This window comes from Erinaceus europaeus, chromosome 3, assembly GCF_950295315.1.
Source record: "Erinaceus europaeus chromosome 3, mEriEur2.1, whole genome shotgun sequence".
In the NCBI taxonomy this organism is placed as follows: Eukaryota; Metazoa; Chordata; class Mammalia; order Eulipotyphla; family Erinaceidae; genus Erinaceus; species Erinaceus europaeus.
The window spans coordinates 52,362,151-52,389,788 of record NC_080164.1 but is presented as its reverse complement, the minus strand read 5'-3'; the positions used below and the strand labels follow the sequence as shown (position 1 = coordinate 52,389,788).

At 41.5% G+C, this 27,638-nt stretch overlaps 1 protein-coding gene across 7 annotated transcripts in view; it reads right to left on the bottom strand.

Moving 5' to 3' along the window:
- Window positions 1-2,107: 2,107 nt before the first annotated feature.
- The window catches only part of SERTAD2 (SERTA domain containing 2), a 145,315-nt gene continuing 119,784 nt past the window's right edge, over window positions 2,108-27,638 (bottom strand). For 4 of the 7 annotated variants that reach the window (XM_060187192.1, XM_060187189.1, XM_060187191.1 and 1 more), the window contains one exon: window positions 2,108-7,314. In XM_060187192.1, coding sequence (XP_060043175.1) covers window positions 6,372-7,310 — 939 coding nt within the window. In that variant the 5' untranslated portion in view covers window positions 7,311-7,314 and the 3' untranslated portion in view covers window positions 2,108-6,371. Of the gene's footprint in view, window positions 7,315-13,887; window positions 14,010-14,329; window positions 14,404-25,524; window positions 26,278-27,638 lie in introns of those variants that run through there. The other 3 variants (XM_016195414.2, XM_060187190.1, XM_007539611.3) reach the window with 3 other exon arrangements.

The following is a 27,638-nucleotide window of genomic DNA, read 5'->3' as shown; positions in this document are numbered from 1 at the left end:
AGATTTTCAATGAGATTTAGGAAGCTCTGACTTTATCTCAGCCTCATAAACACAAAGAGACTGCATGATTCACCAAAGTTACAGCTCTAATTAATAGCAGATGTCCATATTCCAGATGCAGGATTCTTATTTCTAGTTGCCTACTGTCTCCACTGGGATGTCTGGAAAGAAGTCGTCCTGTTCTAGTAGTCTGCTAGCACTACTCTGACAAAGAACCACAGATGGAGTGGCTTAGCCAACAGGAATTTATTGTTATGGAGGCTACAAGTCAGAGACTGAGGTGTCAGCAAGGTTGGTTCCTTCTGAGGGTTGTGAGACAAAATGTTCCAAGCCTCTTCCTCAGCTTCTGGCACTTTGCTGGCAATCTTTGGTGTTCCTTGGCTTGCTCATAAATCACCCTGATCCCTGCCCTCATCTTTACATGGTGTTCTCCCTGTGTGCATGCTAATGTCAAAATCTCCCTTTTTAATGGCTAGTCACCCAAATAAACTTAATTTTAATGTGGCTATCTCTGCAAAGACCTCCTTTGTAAACAAAGGTCACATTCTGAGGTACTGGAGGGGGGGTTGTTAGGACTTTCATATATGTTGTTTTTGGAAGACACAGTTCAACTTGTAGCATCTCCTCAGCACTCCCCACCTCTACTAATGACTGCCTGGGTCAGGTGGAGCTTGGTTCTGCAACTCCATCAAATTGGTACAGGTGCCAAGGTTGTTGTTAACCTTTGGCCAATGGCTGGGGAGGTCCAGATTGTATGAATCAGGGAAGGCTTTGTGAACTGCTGGCATTTTGGAATGGAGGCTCTACTGTGCTAGGGAAACAATCATGGCAGAAATAGTAGTTAGGAAGCAGTTGGGATAACTGGAAGTCATGTGCTATTCTCATTTTATAAAAGATTTCATTTTTATGAGAGTACAGAGCACTGCTCTGGCACATTGGTGTCAGGGATCAAACTAGGTGTCTTACACATACATGCAAGTCTATGCTCTATCTCCTCAGCTATTTCCCAGACTGCTTTTTATTTTATTTTTTTAAGATTTTAAAAAATATTTATTCCCTTTTGTTGCATTGTTGTTTTATTGTTGTAGTTATTATTGTTGTCGTCATTATTGGATAGGACAGAGAGAAATGGAGAGAGACGGGGAAGACAGAGAGGGGGAGAGAGAGACAAACACCTGCAGACCTGCTTCACCGCCTGTGAAGCGACTCCTCTGCAGGTGGGGAGCCGGGGGATTGAACCGGGATCCTTATGCTAGTCCTTGCGCTTTGCACCACATTCGCTTAACACGCTGCGCTACCACCCGACTCCCTGCTTTTTACTTTTAATATTTTATGAGGGGCTGGGTGGTGGCACACCTGGTTGGGCGCACGTTACAATGCACAGGACCCAGGTTTAAGCCCCTGGTCCCCACCTGCAGGGGGGAAAACGTCACAAGTGGTGAAGCAGGGATGCAGGTGTCTGTCTCTCTCCCTATCACCCCCTCCTTTTGATTTCTGGCTGTCTCTATCAAATAAATAAAGATAATGAAATATTTTTTAGAAATATTTATTTTATGAGACTGATTAGAGAAGTGTGTGTCTGTCATTGTTTTTTTGGGGGGTTGGACTGAGTTGGAAAGGCCTTGGGGGGAATGGAACAAGGTGGCAGGGGAGACAGCACGGGTACTGGGGAATAGAGTGGCATAGGAGAGATATCCAAAGGGGAAGGATCAGCTTTAGGGCCAATAAATCAGTTTTAGATAAGCTGAGAATGAAATGTCAAAAACTGGTAGATTCTTAGGTCTGCAACTAGCAAGAGGCAAGAAAGAGAAAGCAGAGTGTCCAGTAGATTAGGTCACCTTGGGAGAGCAAGCAAAAGGAGTGGAGGCTTGGCAAGGAGCTGATCAATGACCAAGTTTTGGGGAAAAAACAGTATTTAGAGAGAATTAGGGAGAGAGACGGAGATCAAGAAGGGGCAAAAAAAAAAAAAAAAAAAAAAAGGCAGGGAAGAACCACGAGAGAAAGGTGTTTCTGAGATCAAGAAGGTCATCAACACCAGTTGCAGAAGAGGTTGAGTATGGACTGTGACAAATGAGATGGTTGTCGTCAAAGAAACTGCAAACACACCTTTCTCTTTAACTGTTTATTGTATAATATAAAACTACAAAAGACTGCTCATTTCCATGTACATTTCATCTGTCCAATTGTTTAGATTACAGCCCAAACCTACATGTGAATACAGCCATCTGGGTTCCAATGTAACGTCTGTAATATTGCATAGAAAAGGCACAGCTCTCAGGTCTGTGGGGGAAAGGTTACACCTCCTGGTTTTTCTTTGTTTTTGACAAAATCCCTCCTTAAAACCATGCACCAAACACAGCATTATATACATCTTTTCCAAATCTTAGTTGTTTGCTCATAAGGACTGCACTGCTCTCCCAAACTTATTACCCCTAAAAGATGTCCAAAATTTTAATTGGCTTTGTTTGCAACAGCATTTGATCCTGGCTAATTTTCAAGAACATTTAGAGTCATTCTTAGAAGCACTGAAAACAACTGTTCACAAAGCAGGACACACATGCCTCATTGCCAGTGGCAGTTACATGGAGTTAACCATTTACAGCCAGAATACATTAAATATGTTCTTTTCAATAATTTTTGGAAAATGTATAAAGGTCCAATTTTTAACAGCAAGGTTTTGAAATTAAGACAATTCATAGACAGCAATAATCGCTGCACAAAGTAAAGAGTCTATTTTTTACATCTGTCATTTAAGAAGGCTGCCCTGCCGTATTCATAATTCATTGCTCGCCACAAAGGTGGCTAACAGATTTAAGCATTAAAAAATGATCCGTAAGTTGATACTTTGGCTCTTTAGAGTTTACTTATTTAAGAAATTTTCCTTGATTGACCTCAGGGCAGTTGGGATATTATTCCAAGGGGCTATGGCAATAAAAAGCTCAATTGATAAAGACACTCAAGGTGTAGTGGAGGCTCTGGCTAGTGCCAGTGTGGTTGCCCCTTCTGTCATAAAGAGAAAGTGCTACTAAAAAAATGTTTAAAAAATCAACCCTTTGATGCTTGATTTTCTTAAAAATTTGGAGGTATTAAAACATTCCTCATCCATACCTTTTGCATATTTCAAATAGACCCATATTAGAGAAGAGAGTAAAAGTAAATGTGGACTGTGCATATGATGAGAAGACCCAGGGGTCTGGCTTGGACCCCATTTTAATACAGATTTACATTCCTACAAGAGAATACATTCCTACCATACATTCTGCACATGTTACGATCCAGATGTTGTTAGAACTCCACAGTAAAATAAATATATTTACAAAGGAAGAAAAGGAATAAATAACTTATGGAAAAATCACTTCAAATTCAAAGCTCTTATTATTCTGCTCTCATCTTGTCACTTCATTGCACACCACTGTCAATAATTGTCCTCTCCCAGCTCCACCCAGCAAGTCTTAAGCATAAAGACACCTCAAACTGCCTTCCTGACTCTGAATGCCACACGCTATCCTTTAAGAGGGGAAGGCACTGCTCTTGGTGGCATCTGCAAGCACACCTTACACTCAAACTGGGACTTGGCGACCTCAGACAGGCTCAAATTTCTCCTGTTGGGGCATCCCTTTGTAAAAAATCAGACGCAAAGATAACTTGAACACTGCCGGTTTTGTTCTTTTTGAAATGGGCCACTAGAGTTCTCATGTCTTCCTCATTTGACTTTGAATATCAACAATTTATGGCAAGGGTGTCCAGAGTTAAAAAACATTTGCCTGCTGTCACTGGGGGGTTTTGTTTTGATTCTGAAGCCCAGCCTTACAAATACAAGAGAGTCAGAAAACCACGTTTGGGCAACACTTCACTGTGCTTATTTGAACTGTTGCCCAACATATGGGATTTGTTTAAACACACGATTTGCTAATCCAACCAAAGTACAGTTGTTCTAAGTTACTGTAAATCAGTTTTTAACAATGGCAAATCAACCGTCTTCGCCTGCTAATGTACGGAATAATCATCACTATTGTGTATGCATATGTATGTATATGTGTGCAGCATGTTAAGAGTTTGCCGGGTCCTCCAGTTATCAAATGGCATCTGGGCAGACTTGTTCTCTACAGGATAAGGAAGCTCTTAAAATGGACAGGCACACTGACACTGGAAGCATCTACAGCAGCCCTCACCTTAACTGTATGGTCCCTGGTCCTATCAAAGGAAATGACACATCTGCAAAGTAAGAGGTGTCCAGGTGGAGGTTGCTTGTAGGAGAACAAGTGCAATTTGATCTGTTTCTCACTGCTCCACTGAGTTGATAATTAGCCTTTTAAAAACACATTCAAGTTGGGGGGGGGGTGGAGGAGAGTAAATTACAATGTAAAAAGATTTCATATCATACATGAATCTTTTTGCTTAGATGAGCAGTTCCTTCATCACAAATGTATTTGCTTTGCCATGTGCATTATAAAAATAAAACTATCTATGGCTTGTTTAAAGTGCCATTTTATAAAGCTGTCTTTTTTTTTTTTTTAATTGGCCAGAAAGACTCAATTTTATTCATGGCAAGAAGTGAGCAGAACTGGTGACTGAATATAGACAAATGACCAACAACAAAGACAACACAAATCCCATAATTTAAAATTTCTTAAATAAATATAAAAGTTATTCCTAAAGAAGCCATCTGCATTTCAACAATATAGGTTGTAACCAGCTAAAGTACCATTGGGAGAAAGAAAAAACTGAAAAGGCCATCAACAATTTCGGCAACAAGCATGATACATTGCAAACATTTTCAAATTAAATGTACAACACTAGGAATACAAAGCTACTTGCCAAGTGGGGGTAGGGCGGGGGATGGAAGAGAAACATGCATAGAAAGTCCTGTTTGTGTATTTGGGTAAAACCTTGAAAAGTGAGTTAAAGCAGTTGATTCAAGAAAGCAACCAGACTGAAGGCTGTGATGTAATGGGACCAACTCCAGGTTCAAGAGCCTTGGATGTCACAAGAGTGCATCCCAAGCAGGGCTAAGGTAAGCCGAGCTCACTGTGGTGATTGTGAAGATGCCATTTTCAGCACTTAGCAACAGAGGGAACAAAAGCTCTTGGGAGGGGAAGCTGGCAAAGAAAAATTGAGCAACATGATGGATGCCTTCTGGGGGAAGACTGACTTTCTACGTCCTCAACATTGCAGTAGGGTTCAGTGCGAGGGGTGGGTTGTTTGGGTATAAGATTTCAGGTCATTATAGAAATTATGCCCAAAAGGAAAGATCCTGGGTTTTGTTTAAAAAGATAAATAACAACAAAAAGTGCAAACTTGGCATAAATACAGTGAATACTTGGTAGCCATCTCAAAAGAGGGAGTTGAAGAGAAACATCACTTAAACTTCAAGCTCAGTGGCCACCTCCCGCCAACTGCTTAATGCAAGTTTGATGAGCTGATGTGGCTCTGGCTTTAGAAGTCACAGTGCTGGCGGGTGTTCATGCCAGGAGGGGTCAGTGCTTGTGTAACTTGTGTATGATATTGCCTGGCCCTTTCTTAAAGCAGAATGAGTGTGAGTGAGTGAGTGAGTGAGTGTGTGTGTGTGTGTGTGTGTGTGTGTGTGTGTGTGTCTGCATTTGGGGAACATCAACTGCGGATTGATTTGATTCAATTTTCTCTTTGCACCAAACACTTAAAAAATATTACAACTCTATAAAAGTACAAGTGCAACTTGTACATCTTAAGTTTGCAGGAACTATGTGAGCAAATCCTATCAAAATAGCTATCTCATATGTATAAACAGCATTTGTTTTTAGAAAAACAATATCATAAACTGCAGAATCTGTACAAAAATATAAAATAAATTTGGGCAGCAGTTTCTAAACAGCCATGTAAATGCAACACTTAGGAGGAATAGTTAATGCCTCTAAAAAGGCTGAATTGCCAAGTCAACCTATACAAGGGCGAAAATGCTGGAAAAAGTACTGAGATTATCTAAATAATATATATATATTTCTTTTTTAACCTCTTGCAATAAAACTTATATAAAAAATAGACAAGTATGCACATGCAATTTACAGCTTTTCCAACTTATTCCTTGTGCTTCACTTAAACTGTTTATTATTTTTTTTTTTAATTTTTTTATCATTCAGCATAGCAACATTGTCTTCAAATGTATTCTTTCCTATCCCAGGGTAGTAGGTCTCAGGAACCACTCAAAGAAGCATATTAAAAGTGGTCATACTTAGATGAAGGCACTCCAACTCTGCTCAAAGCAAAAACTAGTGTGATCCTTTTGTAAAATGTTCATTTTTCTCTGTAAAAAGGCAAGCAAGGGTGCATGCACAGTGCGGAGAGCTGTCTGCGTCCAGGGATACTAGAGGGCTGGGTGGGTATGTCCCCAGGTATTAGGACCCAACCAGCACCTCCATGATGTGGTCCAGCTCTGTGAGGTCCATTTTGAAAGGCTGGCTCGGGGCGACAGGCTGACTGCTGTAAGGAGCAAGAGTCTTGAGGAGGTCGTCGGCTGACACAGGGGCCATTTTTGAGGCTGCCCCCGATGAGGATGTGCAGGGGTCAAAATCATACATGGATGTGTCAATGTCAGCAAACAGGATGTCATCCAGGGTCAAGTCTGTCAGGAACCCCGTGGACGTCGTGATTTCAAAATTCCCAGGCAGCGAGTCCATCAGTTTTGAGTCATCGGTTCGGCTCTCTGGGGGCTCCTCGGGTTTCTGAAGGCTGGACTCACTGGGGACCCCTTTTGAGCCGTCAGTCGCTGTGACTGCAGCCTCTGTGGAGGTAGATGTGGGACAGAGCTCCTCAATCTCGTCCAGGGCAGAGGAGAAGCTGTCCTTTTCCAGAGCTGGAGGGGAGAGTTTGGTGGGAGGTGCAGGCTGTATGGCCTGGGAAGTGCAAAAAGTGTCATCGTCGTCCTCAAGCAGAGAGGCTGGGGTGAGGCAGACCTCCAGGGGTGTAGTGCTGCTCAGGTCACAGGGGTGAGGTGGCTGGGACACAGGGTGGCTAAGTGTGGGTGGTGGCTCTCGGTAGCTGTCACTCAGCGAGTCGCTGGGCTGGGAGGAGGGGGTGAACACAGGCCTCAAGCTGCCTTCCTGTTTCAGCTCCTCCTGGATCCGCCTCAACATGTTGTTGATTAAAACGGTCTTTTGCAAGCTGGGCTCAGTGAGGGGCCTGTGGTTATAGAGTTTCATAAGGGAAATGTTGAAGATAGTCTGGCGCTGTAAGGTGTAAGACACCTTGGATGGCCCATCAGAGGGAGATACAACTTTGCCTTCCAGCCCATCTTCATGCTCATCAAACTTCCGCTTTTCTCCTTTACCCAACATATATCTGTGAAGGAGAAAGGAAGGAAGTAGAGTTAATCACACAAAAACTCACTTTTACCATTAAAAATATGCTGATGCAGAGGTCTAGGCTTAGAGACTTAAGTTTTGTGTCCAGGGGTTAGTTATGGCAGATGAACTTACTCAGGGAAAGCATTTCAGAATAAGGGAGATCTACCTCTCTGTACCATGGAACAATTTTTATCACTAGGTAGTCTGGTGAATGCATTTCTTGAGAAATGTGTACGACACAGGCAAGTTAAATGTTACCATGGAAACTGTGATTTCGACTTTCTCAGTTCATGTGCCTGTGTTCACATGCTTAACATTATCATGCAGGTTCAATTTCCCTCCCCCAAACAGATTTATTTTTAAAGCCCAAGAAAACATTTATAATGTTATGACCTAAACAGACAAAGGTATCACAGATTCCAGATTGAAATGTGTCTTGAATGATTAAAAGAACCTAGTTAGAGAAGGAGGAACATGTTCAATTTTGGTAGAACTGTGTGTGTTTTCTAAACGCTTTTTCCTTCCTCATTATGCACAGTCTTTCTGCCTGCTTGGTGACATGTGTTGAAGAACCTGGCCTGTATTAAATGACCACAGTGACTGAGCTGCCACTGCTTTTTCAATTGAGATTTAAGTGTGGGAATGTGAGTTTCTAACCCCAAAATTTCCACAGCTCAATTTTATTGAATGCAATTATGCTGGAATGCAACTGGACTAATTTGAAAGTGATTTGCTCTGATTATAAGCATTGCTGTTTGGATACTTGAAGCATTTCACAGCAGAATACCTACTGTGATTCCATATATATATATATATATATATATATATATATATAGTCAGAACATATAATATATGATACATATGATATATATTATATATGATATATATAATATACACATTATATATCATATAATATATATGTATATATATACATATAATCAGAATGACTTCATATCTCAGACCATGAACATCTGGCAGGGGGTGCATTTTCTACCCCTCTTGCTCCCCACTAAAGCTACCTGCTCACTACCTTTGACCTTATTGAAGATACCTCAGATAGCCATGCCTTTGGGAGAGTGTTTTGGTTTTTGCTCTCAAAACTTATAATACTGTGTGAGAAGAACGAGCACAAGTCCATCTGCCTTTGCCTCACAGAACTCAGTACTAGTCATTTAATTTAGAAAGTTATCATTCTATTGTTCAAACCAAGAGGCACAGTTCCAAAATTAAGCCTGGTCTGGGTTCGCTCCCTAACAACAACATTTATTCAGCTACAGGTTAATCCTCTCAATGACATTTATTCTTCCGGATACCTTCATCTGCAGGCAAGTCATTTTCCAGTTTTCCATCTAATAACGACTTGCCTTTTCATGAAATCCTTGAGCTGATTTTGATGGCACCTCATCCAACCCTTTGTTAGCTTACTCTACATCTAAGATGTCTTGGCACACCACCAGACAAATGGGAGTCCCACAGATGAATAAAGCCTGGTCTTTGGGGAGTTTAAGATACTCTCCCACACCTCACTGTGAACTCTGAATGATCAGACTCACCCTACAGAAATCGTTATAACCATAATAAAACTCTGCAGAACTTCCTCTCAACCTTCCACTATACAAGATCATGTTGTTCCACTAGGTGGACAAACTTGCTGCTGGTCATAAAAGCCTGGCACAAACTCCACTAGGATAACTGCCTTCATGCGTTTCAGTGTCCCGAGCCGAAGAGAACGACAGCGGTAACTGATCAGAGTCAGCTTGAGAGTTTAATGCTTATAAAGAGTGTGTAGGCGCTTGTATGAAACATTCCCTCATTTTGTCAACATTGAGAAAACAACTGTCAATCATCAAGACCAAAGACCAGTCCTATAATTAACTGTTCTCTAAGGCAGGGACAGTATGAACGGTTCATATCTAATGCTTCACACAACAGAAAGATTTCCTACTGTTTCATATTAGAAGTATCATTTGTATATATGCTTTGCATAGAACATTTCCTATCTAAAGTGTGTTCATGTAGACTTGCAGGTGAGTCAGAGAAGAGTAATTTCATTTCATATTCCAAAACACTTTCTACTTTATACATCAGATGTATTACAACTGTGTTTGCAAACACATCATTGTATTATTCACAATTATACTACCTATATTTACTTACAATTTAAGCACTTAAGTACTTCCAGAGAAACCACATTTCTGTTGAAGAACTTACTAGTGTTTAATTCTCATATGTTATGTGGCCATGACCAATACATCTAAAAGTGTGTGTGAGAACATAGACATAAGCACATGCAAACCCTCAAAGTGCTTCTCAAAGTGTAGTCAGTAGATGGGTAGCCTATAAACTTACCCACGATGAGGTAAGTGGAGATACTGCTTTGTTTAGAAACTTTTATAGCACTTTTACAGAGTGACTGTATGCCTATAAATTTAATTCTTAAAATGATACTACTATTTTGTCTTTGTGGTTTTATTTCATTTGTCTTGTAATTGCTTTATCTTGTGTTATTAATATATGAGTTCAAGAGGGAAAAAATAAACCAAGATGGTCCCTCACAGAATATTTGAGAAGCATAGTTCCCAAACGCAAACCGAATATACGACTAAAAACAAATTAGTAAGTTCATTGCCACTTTTGGATTTTTATGTCTTCTGAAGGAGAGTTAAGTAACTGTGGTAAGTTAATGTAGAATTGTCTTTTAAAGAATTATTGATGGGAGTTGGGCAGTAGCACCGCGGGTTAAGCACAGGTGGCGCAAAGTGCAAGGACTGGTGTAAGGATCTCGGTTTAAGCCCCGGCTCCCCACCTGCAGGTGGGTCGCTTCACAAGCAGGTGTCTTTCTCTACCCCTCTGTCTTCCCCTCCTTTCTCCATTTCTCTCTGTCCTATCCAACAACGACATCAAGAACAACAATAAAACAAGGGCAACAAAATGGAATTAATAAAAAAAGAATTATTGGCAGACTAAACAATAGAACTTTCTTAACAGCGCTGATTCCTCCAGAAAGGAGACTGGTCATATACTACTCTAGGTATTTAGCAGAATGCCCACTGCCTGAGGGAGATCTGTGGTGATACTGTCAGAGACAGTCAATGTGAGAAGCACCTAATTTCCAATTAGAATGATCCAGCTGGTCATAGTCGTGTGATAATCCTAGTGGTTTAGGAAAAGCCTGATAAGACATTTGTAACGCTGTCTAGAAAGGGAGGGAGGGGGGTACTTGTAAGCAAAAATCTGTGAGCGGGAAGATAGACAAGTCGAATCTTGGATGGTTTTCAAATGTGTAATAATGACCCACGATAGGAGTGTGTCTCTAAGCAGGTTTGCCTTCATTTCTCCATGAGGCAAAACTGGCTCCACACACCCAGTGAGATTGCAACACACACAATCCTGATGTGTCATCTTAATTCTATTTAAATTTGTATAGAAAGGAGTAAGATGCAACATAATTAAAATCTATACCACATTATAACTTAGAGGTTTTTTTTTAAAAGTTCAAAAGCTCCCCAAGTTGTTTAACATACTATTTAGAGTCCACTCTTCCTACTGACCAGTCTCCAAAGAGGCAGGGGAGGGGAGAGAGAACTCTCACTCTCAGGGTTATGGTCCCACCAGGAGTAAGGCACAAACAATAAGACAACAAGCCCCTCAAGAACCTCAGGGGGAGAAGGCAAAGGGTATCTCTGGGTAGGAATTCAGGCTGACCAGAGCCTGGGGCAGCCCAGCTCCTCTGAAGCCTCTTCCCTCAGGCACCCTTGAAAAATAACAATAGCTCTTTAAGCAGGCCAAGGGAGAGGCACATGACCTCACTAGGCTGCAAGCTCAAAGATTAGCAGGAGATCATTAAGGCCTTCCACATACATTTAAGGTAGGACATGAAGGAAGGGAAGGGCTGGTCTGTTGTTCCAGCCCACAAGGTCCAGGGGCTGTGGAACCGAAGGTCAGAATCTGTGGGCTGGCCTGGAGTTCATTGAAAGGAGGAGCTTGTGGCAAGTCTGGATGCCCACTTGGTCTCCTCCCTTGGCTGGCTAAGACCCAAACTCAAAGCCCAAGTCCTCTCCCAATCCTTCAAAGACCCAAATGGACCCTGAGCTTCAGGGCTGGATAAAAGGCCCCTCCCTTACACAGAGAGTGAGGTAGGTGTTTCTGCCCACCCCAAAGAGTCTCAATCCAATCACTCTTACCTTGATCTTACATAAAAAGCTTACCCAGCCATTTAAACATTTTAGAAACAAACTCCCAGCATTCTGCCCTTCATAAAAAAACGCAAAATCTAGCAACTATTAATCACAGCAAATTAAGTTTTGAAAAATGATAAACAAAATTCAAAGGCAGAAATAAGTACTTTTTTTTTTTTTTTTTTTTGGTGGTAGGGCTTCAGATTTGAGTGGGGCTATGGCTCCTGGGTCAAGTTCTTCTTCTTCTTCTTCTTTTTTTTTTCAGATGCCTATCTATAACTATCAACAAGGAGAGACACCACAGAACCAATCCACCATCCATGGAGTTTTACCCATTGCCATATTATGTTCATGTGGCGATGGGGCTTGATCCCAGGGTCTCATATGAATGGTATAGCCTGCATCCTTCCAGGTGAGCTGCCTCCCAGCCCCATGTAAAGTAATATAAATAAATTGTCCTCTTCTGGAGTTTTCCATAAAGCTTGATATTAAATCAAATTTCAATGAACAAAACCTGGCTATCAATTGTACCACCTTCATTAGGAAGGCATCTGCCCTCAAAAGCTATAATCTGCATGGGCAAATGATCAAAAGTTAACGAATGTCAGAGCAGGAGACGATATTATAAGATTTTTTGTTTGTTTGTTTGTGATGCTGGGGCCCTGGGCATGCATGGTTTTAATCTTTTTGGGCAGATGTCTTCATTCTTTTTGTTTCAGGCAAAGAGAGACAGGGGAAGAGACACTACAATACTGAAGCTTCCCCTGGTGCCATGGCACTCCCCTGTGGTGCCGGGGCTCAAAGGTTATGCGCCATCTGCCTTAGCAGGCAAGTTATCTTCTGGTCTCTGATAGTACATGACTATTTGGGAGTCTGCAATACTAGATTCTAAGTGACTTCCACATAAAGGAATCTAAGGGCTTATTATGGAGTGGGAAGATGAGGGCTAGACTTTAGGAGACAGGATCTGAAAATTCTATTTAAAGTGGGATTGTCTCTTAAAAGTTTGCTCTTTATCCCCCCATATTGCTGCCCACCCCTCCTTCTCATACAGCACTGCTCATTTCTGTCTCTTTAATATAAAGAGATCCATAACATGTGACACACAGATGATACTCTACAAATAGTTGCTGAGTGGTGAGTGAAAAGAAGGGAAAGAAAGCCAGGCAGGAACCGTAAAACACAACAGGACATGTATGTGTGAGGGGTTAGAAAGCTCTTTTGAGAATGCTTCTTCTCTCATTCTATAGTTTCTAAACTGGCACTAGCAGCAGTCACTTGACGTCTTATTGTGTAGAATACTGGGCCCAGCTCTCTCCCTTCCCCAATATTCTGCAGGTCTGGTGAAGGATCCAAGAATTTGCATTCACAAGTTTCTCCAGGTTATGCTGGTCTGAGGATTTCACTTAGAGAATCTCAATTTCCTCCCCCACCCCCAGTCAACCATTTCTTGTTTAAACTTGTATCTTTATTCAACTAATTCTGAGTCCAATGGTCTTTCCTATTTGTAGCTAAGCAAGTAAGAAAAAAAAATTTTTTTGTGTATGATGGTAACTGACAATTGACATTTAGAAAGGTTCCATGTGGAATTGTGATGTCTTCTGGTCAGTTTCAATAATCAAGGCCAGCTTTTTGGGGATACATCAGATCCCACAATCAGTCAGGCTGTATCTTCTTATGATCTTGGAATGAACACGAGTAAGGTGTTCTGCCCAAAGGCCGAAAAAGGATAGAAATAAAATCTAAATGCTAGGAAGCAATTTCATAGCTTCCATATTTATTATTTATTTTTTTAATATTTATTTTCCCTGTTGCCCTTGTTGTTTTTCATTGTTGTTGTAGTTATTATTGTTGTTGTTATTAATGTCATCATTGTTAGATAGGACAGAGAAATGGAGAGAGGAGGGGGAGACAGAGAGGGGGAGAGAAAGATAGACACCTGCAGACCTGCTTCACCGCTTGTGAAGTGACTCCCCTGCAGGTGGGGAGCCGGGGGCTCGAACCAGGATCCTTACACCGGTCCTTGCGCTTTGCGCCACATATGCTTAACCCGCGGAGTTACCGCCCGACTCCCACTTCCATATTTTTAAGACATTAGGTAAAAAAGAAGTGCAGGCATTAAAAAAAAAACACATACATACTAAAGTGATCAATAAAGTTCATCCTAACTCAATACTTTTCAATTACTTAAAACCTGTCTTATAATTAAAAATTCTCCTTTAGTAAGGAAATTAAAATTATAATTAATTAAAATGATGTTAATGCTGTGAATGCCAATTTTGACAATAAATGTAAAAATTAATGTTATGATTTGAAAATTAAGAATATTAAATATCCTTTTGTGAATAATCACTACAGTCATCCCAATTAATTAAAACCAATATGATCACCTGCAGACTCACCACCCAGGTCTCTAGTTCTTCCTAGTGGCTGCTGTTGACAGGCCCAAAAAGGGGTTGTGCTGCCTTACTAGGCAGCATCACTGCCAAGGGCTGGCTGTCTTCCTGGATTTCTGATTCAAAAAGTGAATGAATGAATGAATGAGCAAACGAATGAACAATGAACAAATCAATAATTACATTATGTCTTAATTCATCCCACACAATAGTCATTAACAGAAAACTTTCATCTTGACTTCCAAGTAGCTAAAGAACTAATGTTCAAACTGACATCTTAGCCCCAATATACAAATGACTGGGAAAATGTGAAGGACCACAAGATTGAAAAGGCAGTGAAGAAGCAGGGGAAGTGTCAGAGACCCTGCCCAAGGGGAGGGTGTGGAAACTGCTCCTGGTTCACCACCAGCCATGGAGAGGGAATTCTGGAACTTACTTCAAACCACCTCAGTGCCCCAAGCTTGTTCCTTGTGTATACATTTTCAAGAGCTTGCTCCGATTTGTTTTGGACTGGTAAAAGAAAACAACAAGAAATCCTGTGTTTTTCTTTCTTGGGAGTGTTGTAGTAGTCTTTGCAATTAAGTGACACATTTTAAAAATTAACAAGGCAGAACTAAGCAATGAAGTCTGCAATTGAGGAAGAGTAGTTACTAGTGGGTCACCGGCTTTTCAAGGACTGGTCACATTCTACATTTTCACCAAGTGGCAAAGACAAACTGTTTGCTTTGGGTACATCACTGGTCTGTATACTAGGTTCTGTGCGCATTTCTGTGTGTATACTATAGTAAGAACATATAAAAATGATAGTTAACTGCTCTCAAGAATAAGGTTTCTAATTCAAAGGGGAGCTTAAGAAGACATATCCCCAATCTCATTAACTATCGATACACCATCAGTGTGACTACCAGTTGCCCTTGAGTGCACAGAGCTGACTCCACGAATCATAAAAAATGAGGCATGCACCGTAATGTCAAAAAATTAAAACAATGACTTGTCCTGATGAGTTTACCTCTTCAGAAGAAAAAAGCTAAGATGTATGATCTGAACTTTAAAAGAGGCTATTTTCCTCACTTTGACATCCCATGCCACCAAAACCCAAAGCCCTGTAAGTGGAAACACACTTTCTTTCAGTATCTTTTGGGGGTAGTGGTAGAAGAAGGGAGTGGCCCTGGTGAAATTAATTGTGTGTGTAACAGACTTCGGAGACTACAAGAGAGGCCTGGCTAGAAATTTGGGTTTTAGACAACTTCTGGAAACACAGAATAGTCTTATGTCATTTCTTCTCCTCTCACACCGCACACTCGACCAACATACATTCCAGACTCTTGTCTGTGAGGTGGTCATATGCAGAGGCTCTGTTCCTAACAAAGGACACCTCTCACCAGAGCAAGTGCAGAACTCAAGAGGTGTTCTGTCATTGCCACACAACTCTCCCACAGGAAGGGAAGTCTGATTCTACTTCAACAGGAGCCAGGGGGAAGAGGGGTATGTTTCCTCAAGACAATGTTCCACACTGTTAAAATATTACACCTTAAAAATGCGCATGACGAAGAAATCTGATAATGTCTGTGCTTTTAACACTCTACCTCCTCCCTGCCTGTAACAACAAAACACCAGAACAAAAAGGCTACTCTGAAAAGGTGGTAGGTGGTGGTGGTGCTGGCAGGATGCGAGAGAAAGCAAACAAAAGCAGGCCAAGTCCCCCAGCCACACACCGTGCACTCTGGCCAGCGCAGGAGCAGTGACTGTCCTCCCCAGCGCCAGGCTGGCGATTTGGTGAGCCTCCAGGAGGTTGTGGGGAGGGAGGAGCAAACAGCACCCCCAAAAGGCTGCCTGCAGACTCCAACAAGACTGCTTCTGGTCTAGGGGAGTGGCAGAAAACAGGAGCGAAATTCCAATGGGGAGAAAGTTTTTTTTTCTTGCTTATTTACAGACAGGGAAAGGACTCCCCGAAAGCGGGGAGGGGGGGAAAGGAGGAAGAGAAACAGAACCCCTAAAGCTAGCTGGCTGGATAGGGGAGTTTCTCTCTAAAGCAAAGCTCATCAGGATGAGGTCCCTGCAGTAACATCCATGCTAATTGGTAAGTAAGACAAAGCCTTCCCTAACAAATCAGCAATGTAATTATGAAGCCAGTCACTAGATCAAGCCAGTTAGCAGCGCACGGGCGCTATTCTGAAGCTGTAACCTGACACTGCTGTTTGTGGCCGGCGCCTCCTCCCGCTCTCAGCCGAGGAGCGCAGGGGCTCTGAGGCCGCAGGGCAACACACCGGCAGCTTATTAATGATCAGACAGCTTTTCGAAGGAGACTTGAGCTAAGGGAACAATCATCTTTGTTTTCAAAAAAAAAAAAAAAAAAACAAAACCTCCTGAAAGTCTGACAGGAACGCAACCCGAGTAAAACAAAACAAAAAACACCAACCACAACATCATCAAAAAAACAAAACAAACAAAAAAAGACCAACTTTTATCATTTGGGGTTGTTTTATAATGACCAGATTTTATCAAATTACCTTTCAAGGATTTTCACATACTTCTATTATACTAAGGTCAATTTCTGACACTGTTGGTTTGTCAAATAAAAAATTTAAATTAAATGTTAACTAGGCTGCATTCAGTAGGCAATTCAGAGTCAAGTTCTAGGAGAAAATCATGTAAATACTTCTTTGGAACAACTTATGACCTTGCTAATAAACTTCTGGAAAAAAATAAAACTTTTTAGAATGTAACTGTGAAGTATAAAATGTTACTGGTTTGTCTTCCACTAGGTGGAAAGTTAATATTTCAAACCTAACTTTTATGAAGCTAGGGAGGCACTACTCCTCATTTGACAAAGACAATGAAAATATTAACAAATCTTTACCTTTTACCTAAGAGGTATGGCTAAAAGCATCCTGCACTTAAACGACTGAGCAGGAACTGTAGTTTGTAAACTTTGGCTTAACCAAAAAATATAAGCTGCACAAACACTGGCCTTTGCTTTAAAATAAAACATTTTATTCTGTTTGCTCCTGAATAAAACTAACTGTGTAGATGAAATAGAATGTTAATAGCTACTGAAGCCTTGTGGGTAAATCCAAGTAGATGTATTGTACTATTCTCTTTACTTTTGAGATGCATTGTACTATTTTCTTTACTTTTGAGTATGTTTGGAATTTTCCATAATAAAAAGTAAAACAAACAACCTCTTCACATCATAACAATACTTAAACAGTTAAATATTAAGAATATCATGATCAATTATTTATTATCTCATAAAAATATTTACATGAGTTTGACTGGTTATTTTGCACTGGAGAAAGTTATTAACAAGTATGTAAACAAGTATGCCGGAATAAGTAGGGGTTCCTTTAAACTGTGAAAGACAGTTTATCATAACCAGCCACAAGGAGGCACAGCAGAGCAGTGAGGCACTCCTAAAAGGCTGACTCTTCACTGCAATTTCAAAGCATTGTGTGCATGTTACCAAGATTGCTCACAAATTCAGGTCTCCACAGCACACTGCTAAGCAAGCTGGGAGTGTCACCAGGACCAAACAAATTAAATTTTGCTATGGTTCAAACTGGTTCAAATAAAACACTGATGTTTCAGAAGCCATGGTTAAAATCCATGGAGTATTCTTGCAGTGTGAACAAATAAACAACTACAAACATAGAAACTTGAGTAGTAAGATATGGATTTGGAGAAGTCAACAGTTCTGAATTTCCAGTGGTGATCCTAAAGTGGACTCACAAGCACACAATAAGTCTTAAGGCTGGCACTAAGAATTTCACTAGTATAGAAAAGTCTTTAATAAAAGTAATCGGATTGCCACTTAACTGAAAATTATTTCTATACTGAACAGATACCACTTCAGTCAGTTATCTGGGGAAGCTTCATAAAGAAGACTGGGGAGAAGGCATTTCATTGTAAAATGTATCATGGCTAACTTTAGAGAGCTAGTGAAATAAGTTCTTTATAACTACTTGCTGGAATTCTATTCAGGTAACAAGTTGACCATTCTGTGATACTGTATGCTCAATAATAATAATCTTCAGATTAATAATAATAATAATAATCATAATCTTACCACTGATTTTCCTATTTGAAACTTGATAAATATGAACATATTTCTGTAAATAATATACTCATTTAAATTATGACACTGTTTCATACATATTTGGTGTCAGGAGCACAACTTTAGTGCGCTAAATCTAAAATCTCATGAAAATAAGATGAGTTCTTATTTTCTTTTAAGGGAACGTCTTTCCCTTAAAAGATTATGTGCTGTAAAAACTAACCAAACTTGCCCTACCCCCATTCCAGTGCATAATGAAAAAAAAACTTTTTTTTCGCTTGTACTTATAATTGCTTGGATGGGATTCTGATTCCAATTCTCCTGCAGCATCTTTTCCCCAAAGATCCCTTGTTTTTCCCCTCACTCTAGAGACCCTTAATAAACAATGCCAAAGGGAAAGGTTTAGGAACCTAATGATCTGCCAAAAGTATGTGACAGCTTTGTTATTTCTATAAAGTCATCAGATAGATATAGCAGTCTCACTAAAACAGGTAATGCAATTCGTTAGAGAATTCTGTGAAAAATAAAAGTGTATCTTAGCTAAAATAATGAGTTTTGCTTTAATAAAAGGTTTCTAGGTTTTGGTAGTCAGTCACTGACTAAACTAACACTAAAACTAACACAAATATTATTCTACATCAGGAAATATTTTAAGAATTTTCTTTTTCCTTTTTCTTACTAGACTACCATAAGCTCTGGGTTATGGTAGTGTTGGGGACTGAACCTGGGGCCTAGAGGGCCTCAGATATGAAAATCTTTTTGCTTAATCATTATGTTATCTCCACACCCCTGGAAGTATTTCTTAAAGGTTATGATTACTTTTTAATCTTCTTCGCTTTCAAATTTGGAATGCTTTATTACTATGAAAAAAACATCTAAAAGAAGACATGCTATAAAATATTTCTCACAAACATAGAATATATTTCATTTTTTAACTGCCACATGTACTCTAAAGAGGTAAATTAGAGAAATGCTATTTATTTACTTACTAAGTAAAACTTAATACTGTACTGTATGGTTCAAATCTGGATCCCACAAAAGTAAAGTATCAAATTTTTACAATATGACATGTGATAAGAATTAAGGTATATGAAGATAGAAATATGCCTAAGAAGAATGTAAAAGGAAAGAATGCTTATTTCAAAAACTCAGGTTAGCTAGTGGTAAAGCTTTACAAAGACAGGTTAAGTTTTGTTTCATATACTGATTAAGTCAAAGAACTAAAAAAGAAAATGAGGGATTCAACTAAACTTGATGGTGGTAAATGATAAGATACTTTATAAACATAGCAGTAATTTAAAATAATACTTGTAGCTACTTTGAGTGAAAGTCTATTTCTTCCCAAAGACTTCTGTGTACTTGTAATGAATGACTCACAGCACTTTATGCAAAGTCATTTAGTCAAGAAAAGAAAACAGAGTAGCACACTAAATGTAGTAAATATGTATTATCTGAAAAAACTATCTCTTACTACTGGAACAATCTTTAATGACCCTTGAAGAAAGCCTGCCTGTTTTTTTCTCCTCTGACGCCCCCTCACATCTCCCCACCTCATTTTATCCCCTATCGTCAGGAGAGCAAAAAAGCAGGTACCACTTGAGGAAATTTGTAAATCAGCTATTATTGGACAACTTGGAATCGTCACCAGGTGAAATAATTTATTTTTCATTTTTTATATTTATTTTATTTATTCCCTTTTGTTGCCCTTATCATTTTATTATTGTAGTTATTATTGTCGTCGTTGTTGGATAGGACAGAGAGAAATGGAGAGAAGAGGGGAAAGACAGAGAGGGGGAGAGAAAGATAGACACCTGCAGACCTGCTTCACCACTTGTGAAGTGACTCCCGGGCAAGTGGGGAGCCGGGGGCTTGAACCGGGATCCTTACGCCGGTTCTTGTGCTTTGCGCCACCTGCGCTTAACCCGCTACGCTACAGCCCGACTCCCGAAATCATTTATTTTATGTTTCTGGATCTACTAAAATATTTTTAAAAACCAATCCTTGAGAAGCCAATCAGAAAAGATCACTTTGAGGGGTCAGGTGGTAATAGCGAACCGGTAGCAGCGAACCGTGCACATGGCACGAAGCTCAAGGACTCGCCTAAGGATCCCGGTTCAAGGCCCCTTGTGGTGGGTCGCTTCACAGGCGGCAAAGCAGGTCTGCAGGTGTCTATCTTTCTCTCCCCCTGTCTTCCCCTCCTCTCTCCATCTCTCTGTCCTATCCAATAACAAGGCCAACAAAATGGAAAAAATGGCCTCCAGGAGCGGTGGATTCCCGGTATAGGTACCAAGCCCTAGTGATAACCCTGGAAGCCAAAAAAATAAATAAATAAATAAAATAAATCAGGTTCACGACAAGCAGAGAGGCAATGCAAAATTTTCTTCTGCTGCAAATATAGGAATCAAGTTCTTCAGCTACATAGACTGGCTTTCTATGAAAATAAAGAAAAAAAAAACATAGAAGCACACATGTACTTGGAGGTTCCCTCTTTAAAAAAGGCAAAGAAATCTGAAAAGCGAATTTCTGTCATGTATTGTTATAAAATGTGATAACCACTAGGAGAGGTTCAGTTGCCACCTCACTATGTTATCTCATTAGTGTGGGTAGAATTTTATGCAAACCTGTTCTGGTATAGAGATGACCTTGGGACTTGCAGATTCCCTGAGTTTAACACAGGCAACACTCCTACTAAACACCAGGGTGGGGTACTCCAGTAGGCCTGCTGAAAGCCCCAGGAGCTGTGTGGTGTGGGATGATAAGCAGCCAGTCAGAGGAGAGGAGAGCCAAAGGGCTAAAGGTTGATCTACAGCGAGTGGCGTTTCACTAATTTTTTTTTTCCAACCATGGCATATTCAAGTAGTGCATTTTACTTCTGCTCAACAGGTTCACGCAGCCCACTGTAAACCTGTGTGTGTGTAGAATATGTATTTTTTATAAGATGGTGTTTTTTTTTAGTTTTTATTTATTATTAGAGAAAAATTGAGAGGAGAGGAAGATAAAGAGGGAGAGAGACAGAGATACCTGAAGCCCTGCTTCACCATTCATGAAGCTTTCCCCCTGCAGGTGGGGACTAGGGGGGCTTGAACCCAGGTCCTTGTGCACTGTAATGTGTGCTTTCAACCAGGCACTACCACCTGGCCCTGTAAAATATCTTTAAGAATCCTATCTCCTTAACTAGTCCATGTGAAATGCTTTTGAAGCACAACAATGCTTGCTTTAGGGAATTCTTTTCAGTTAACCACCTATGAAAGTTGTTAAAGGGAAGACTACTAGCAAGGCTACAGATTTTTTTTTTTTACAAAAAGATAATGCAGATGTGAATTCATTTTGAGAACTTAGGTTTGCTGCTACCTGGAGTTACTAGAGAAACAAAGCTGCCTTTGGGCACCTAAAACTAGTCAGACCTGCTATAGCAGTTGGAGTCTCCAGATCTGTCCATCACGTCACTCTCCTCCCTCCGGCACCCACCCCACGCATCTGCATAATTCACTCTACTGGGCACACTCATACCTCCTTCTACCATCCCTGCTCAGAGACAGGGCCATCTCTGGACAGACAGAGTGCAAGTGTTAAGAGGAGGCTGGATAAGAGAGCAGATGCTGACTCTATTCTGAACTGAAAGCTGCATTGGGTGGAGAATAATGCTTGTGTGATTCTGGGTTTCTAACATAGCTGAACCAAATTGTACTGTTTGCTTCAGTGATTCTTAGGAGGTATTTCCAATTAAGTTTGGATGAGGGACAGAAGACAGCAAGAGCACACAAACGAGCCTTTCCAGCTTTAGGAGTCCTCAAACTACAAAGAGTACAGAATTTCTAAAAGGAAGTTTGCACTGTCTGTAATGTGGCATTTTTCTAAAGTGATAGATGTCTGTTTTGTCCTATTAGAAACATAATTTCCATATTTGTTTTCAAAGAAATTGTGATTTTTTTAAAATTCTGAAATTTGTTTCAAATAAAAAAATTTAAACACTCAGGCATGTTTTGTTTGTCTCATGATCTTCAAGAAAACACACACACACACACACACACACACAGGGCATCTGTTTATTACCCAGAAATAGGAATATCTTCTTATGGGTCTGACATATGCCATTCACACATTCATACAAAGAATGAACTGCCACACAGAGCTCATGGAGAAAGACACTGCTACACACAATGAGTGATGGACGCTCCAGGGAACTCTCTTCACTGGGATTCCCAGCATCTGCACAGAGGGCAGAAGTTTGTCTTTAAGACCAATTGTACTAGCCACTGGGAGATTTAAAAAAAAAAAAAATTAAGTATGATAGCTGTTTTCTACAATAAATAAAAATTCACATATTTTAATTTAGGCTGTGGGTTTCTATTCATTGTTTAAAGAATATTAATAGTAAGTAGAAAGTACATAATTTGTATATACACAGTGGCTTCAAAATTTTTAGAAATTCATGTTCTGCTGGTACATATTAATTAGTAGAAACACCTATGAAGGCAGGTATTACCCTTATTGCAAAGCCATTTTCACTTGTTCTTTTTAAACTGGAGATTGCCCTCTGATGCCTTAAGCATTCACTACATCTGATCTTTGGACTCAGTAATCAGAGACACCTCTCTCCTTTACCAAGTAACTACTGCAACAAGAACGATCCCCTACAGGTTATGCCACAATAGTAACAATGAAATTTATGCAGCAACAATGTTTTAAAAAAATTCTACTTTATTTATTCATAGTCTAAGTCTATATTTAATATTGACCAAATGGTCTTGATGCTTCCAATATAAGTGGAATACAAAAATAAAGCTTTATGCTCTTACTAGCGTATTTTAATAAGAAACCACACATATATTGGGAATATCTGTTGCAGATCTTTATTACAAGTACAAGGTATTCTGACTGAGCCAAAACTTGTAGTACAATTTGATACTGAGAATTTATCATATACCAGCTCATTACAGAAAACAAACAAACAAAACTTTAGGGGAGAGGTGGTGACGCACACAGTACAGCGCACAAGGGTTCAAGCCCCTGCTCCCCACCTGCAGGGAGAAAGCTTCCCAAGTGGTGAAGTGCGCCTGCAGGTGTCTCTGTCTCTTTCTCCCCTCTCAATTTCTGTCTTTATCCAATAATACAGACAAGTAAGTAAAAAAATATTAAAAAAAAAAATCTTTGTGTGGTCTGTGAGGTGGTAGCATTAGACTCTCAAGCATAAGGTCCCAAGTTCAATCCCCGGTATTACACAGCATATACCCGAGTGATGTTCTGCTTCTCTTTCTCTCCTCCTATCTCTCATTTATAAATAAATAAAATCTTAAAAAAAAACTTTATGTATGTGTACATTTGTGTATCTCCTCCCCCTTTCCTTTTTATGTTTGTGTGTGTGCTTACGTAGAGACCTTTCTAAAGGAATGTTGTCATTTTATTTTACTGAAACACTTTACAATAGTGGATGCTGAGGGGTTATCAGTTACAAGTTCAAGTGAAGTGTAAAACAGCAAAATTTATACTAGTTTACTCTGCTCAATATTAACAATTCAGTATATGGCAATGAAGTCAATTTTGTATTTCAATCTCACAACTAAATAAAGTTCTCAAAGGGGCAGCTCAACAGACAGGAGTCTATAAAGATTTTCTAAATTGGAGCTAATATCCTTCCTTTAATTAAGGGAAAGAAGCCTGAGCAGCTGTTACCTAAGAAGTTGTGACACTCGCCTGACAGTAAAACTGTTTGCCAGGACACTTCTTGTCATACACTTGGTTGGTATTATAAAAGTTGAGTCCTTTCTTCTACTTTTTGTGATAAAGCAAAGAACAGGATAAAGTTGTTTTTTTTTTAAGTTGTCAAATCCAGTTCATAAGATTCTCACCTGAAGGCAACATGGCTATATACTTCTTAATTAGGGGAGGAAAGAGAAGTAAAAATTAATTTAAAAGGGTTCCAAGTCTAATGAACATCATAAACAACTTTATATTAATATATAATGCCTCTAAGCAAATCAAGGAAGACAAAAAAAAAATTCAACATTATCCCCTGCCCCATAAAGAAATTGATCAAATGAACAGGAAGAGATCTATTAACTAGCTATTCTTATTTAAGCCAGAGGCTCAGATCTTAGGATGAGTATTTTCATTTTCCTAGCACACTCAAATCAGAATAGCCTGTTATAAAAAGGGGGAGGAATGGGAGGAGCTCTTGGAATGAGACATGCCTTCTGGTTAGCTGAGCAACTATTCCATCCATCAGCAAAACAACTCGCGGGTTCTCAGGTGCACTGTCCTCCAGAGGTTGAGTGGAGCCAAGAGTCCACTTCACTCTTGTCTAGTCTCTAATTATAAAACGCTACTTTGAACACTTAAGGCCTCAGGAATCCTATAGGCTACTGAAACTTTTAGGCTCATTATATGCATTATGGACATTTCCTAAGAGACACTGGGAAATCAAAAATATACATTTCATGAACAAAACTTGAAAGTTTTTTACTATCTTCCTTACAACCGAGGGTGTTCAATTCTATCAATATTCAAATAAAAACTGCTCAACTTTGAGTCTGGGTGTCTTAACCTGATGACGACTGTCCTTCCCCTACAATACCTGCAAAAACTTATTTTCCTCCTCCTGAAATATCCAGAAAATGCGCAGCCTGAATGCAAAAAAAAAAAACAAAAAAAAACCCTAAGGCTAAAACTTGGAGAGTAAAACTTTAGACTAAAACCCTACCCCTACCTCAATCTATTGCTCCTACTCTTGCTAAAGGTGAGATAGCTAATGGCCGAGAAGGAGAGAGAGAATTTTAAACAATTTACGGTTTTTTTCCCTTTCCTCTTCAATGAAACGGCCCACAGACAGCACTGTCTGTCTTAATGGTACAAAGTCCAGGGCTTGGGACAGCTGGCTCCCCACAGCCCCCCTCTCTTTCAGACCGTCATAGGCAGTCACCACAAAGATGACTTGTAGATTTGTAACTTCAAAATCAAGGAGACGTTAAGTTTAATATACACGTATATATGCAAAACCAAGACACTTGGGCACAGGAGGAAAGAGTGGAAGGAGCCGTTTTCACGGCAAAAGAAACACAGGAAAACTCACAGAAACACACTATAGCAAGTTGGATGCAAAACCCAACCATGGAACTCAGAAGCGAAGCAGCCTTCGCCAAGCAATCCGAGTCTTGGGGAAAAAAAAAAAAAAAAGTCTTGCACGTTCACAACAACACAACCGATACAGCACACACTCACACACACACACACAACATCCCAGCTGTAAAGGCGACAGCCTCGGGGCCCCGGGCCCCACCGCAGGGCTGGCGCTCGCTCGCGACCCCCTCCTGACCCCAGCCCGTGACTGCGGCCCCGGCCCTCCCCCCAGCAGAGCAGCCGGCGGAGCCCGGGGGTCCCCAGTGCTCACCCCCGAGGGGAGCGCTCCTCCGGGTACCTGCTCCAGTCCAGGTCCCTCTCGCGGAGGCGCCGGGACCCTCGCGGTCGCCCGCTGCTCCCCGGGCTCTCCCGGCCCTGGCCGGGTCCCAACGCCGCCCTCTCTCCTTGGGGAGCCCCGCGCATCCGAGGAGCCCCTTCAGTCCGGCGCCGGGAGAACTTACCACATGCAGCTCCACCTGGGAACTAACGCATCAGGAGGGGTTTCTGCCCACTCCTCAAGCTACTCCCGCTCCATGCGGAGTCCCCCGCTCCGGGGGCCCGAGGGTGGCGCCGGGGAGCGGGCAGGAGGCGAGACCGAAGCTAAGACTCTGCAGTCCTCAGCCTGCGCGCTCGGAGCATTATACAATGGTGGAGGAGAAGGAGGAGGAGGCGGTGGCGGCAGCCGGCAGGCAGCGGAGGAGGAGGAAGCAGGAGGCGGGCGGAGGGGGCGCCCTGACCGAGCGAGCGGCAGCTCGAGCTCCAGCACCCGCCGTGCAGGAGTGACGTGCGGCCACCGAGCCTCCCGCGAGCTCCGGCTCCCGGCGGCTCAGGCCCCGCCCCCGCCCGCGGCCCCGCCCCGCGGCCCCGCCGAGCCCCGCCCCCTCCCCCGGCGGTCCCAGGAGGCGAGATAAATGCTGAGCGGGGCCCGGCCGCCCGAAGAGCAGGAAGGGGCAGGCGGAGCCCGGAGACGCCGGGTGGCAGCGCCGCCCACCGCTCCCTCCCGGGCCGGTCGGCCGGCCGACGCGCCCTTTATTTTCTCTTAAGGAAAAAGCTTAAAAGAGATGGGGAGGGGGCAGTCGACACTCCGACCTGGGCACCGCGACTAAGCACCGAGAATCCCCTCACCGTCGAGAGATCACACTCACGCAAATGACCCAGCGGCGAGTGACAAAGGCGGCGGCGAGTGCGGCGCGCGCACAGCCTGCCGAGTCGCGCGACCGCAAATATGACAGGCATCTGAGTAATTCGGCAACTTGGGGCCGGTCAGCCGGGCGGGCAGGGTCCGGAGGTGGGGGTGGGGGGTGATGCTAAAACTCGACCCCCGAGCTCTGCATCCACATGGCCCCGAGGGGCTCTCGAGGCGAGCGCACCAGGAGGGGTGGGGGCGGCCGCGCCCACAGCTGGCACTCTACCGGGTGCCCCCTAGTCCCTGGGCGCACGGGTGGTGACAGACAAGTCCAGTGGCGGGACGGGGGCTCCAGCTGGAGCCCACGACAGAAAATGTCTCTTGCGTGAGATGGCTTCAGCTCAGCTCGGTACTGGAAATGGGTCACAAGTAACAGTACTTTGGGAGCAGGACGGGACTGAGCTGCGTCCTTCGTGGCAGGATGCGCCCCAGTGCGGGTTCGGTTGTGGCTGCCCTGCCTAGCAGCGCCCTCACAAGTAGGAAGCCAGGCTTGGAAATAGTGGGAGGGTTTTGTGTATTGGGGGGGGGGTGTTGCGAGCCCCCTCCCCTTTTACGAAAGCTTCTATTTTACCTGCTTGCATCTAGCAGGAAAATTTATATCAATACTAGTAAGGTGACACAGCGTGTTTGTCTAAATGCTGTGAATTTAAAAGCATTAGAGAAAAAAAAAAGACAGCTCCCTTGGAAAATTCATGATTATATTTAAAAAAATTTACACATGTGCCTTCTTTTTGAAAGATGTTTCAAAAAGTAATCCGGCCACCTTAAAATGTTGATTGCCACCCCCAAAGCCACTATCTTGCAGATCACTTGGGAATTTAATGACTCAATGTACTAGTTTGTATTTAAGGATAATGAAGCTAGCTTTAAAGCCTAACATACAGGTGATTATAAGTCGTTAACATCGAGACAAGTTTAGTCCTATTCAAACTGTTTTGTAATGGTCTGTTAATCAATCCAAGTGATGCTATGCTGAAATTAAACCAGAGCTAAAGTACTGGTAGAGGAGACAGTGTTTCTTATTTTATCTCTAAGATTAATTTTTAAAAAAGGCCCCTCGGTATAATTAAAATCTTACATTGATTTTTATTTAGTATAACCAGTGCCAAAAAACTAATTATTTGCATATATCTTTGGAAAGTTTCATTATAATTGCATTCAAAAATCCACACCTTGGAAATAGTGCCCAGGCCCTCAGCAGATCTGTTCAGTTTAGCCTAGGTAACAGCATTCAAACATTTTATCATGAAGGATATATATATATATATATATATATATATATATATATACTTTTTTTTCCCTTCCCAGAGTTCTGCATTTTCAAGAGACACAAACTGCCAATAGTTCTCCAACCACCCCACTCTCTTATACTTTCAGTGCTCACGTTAA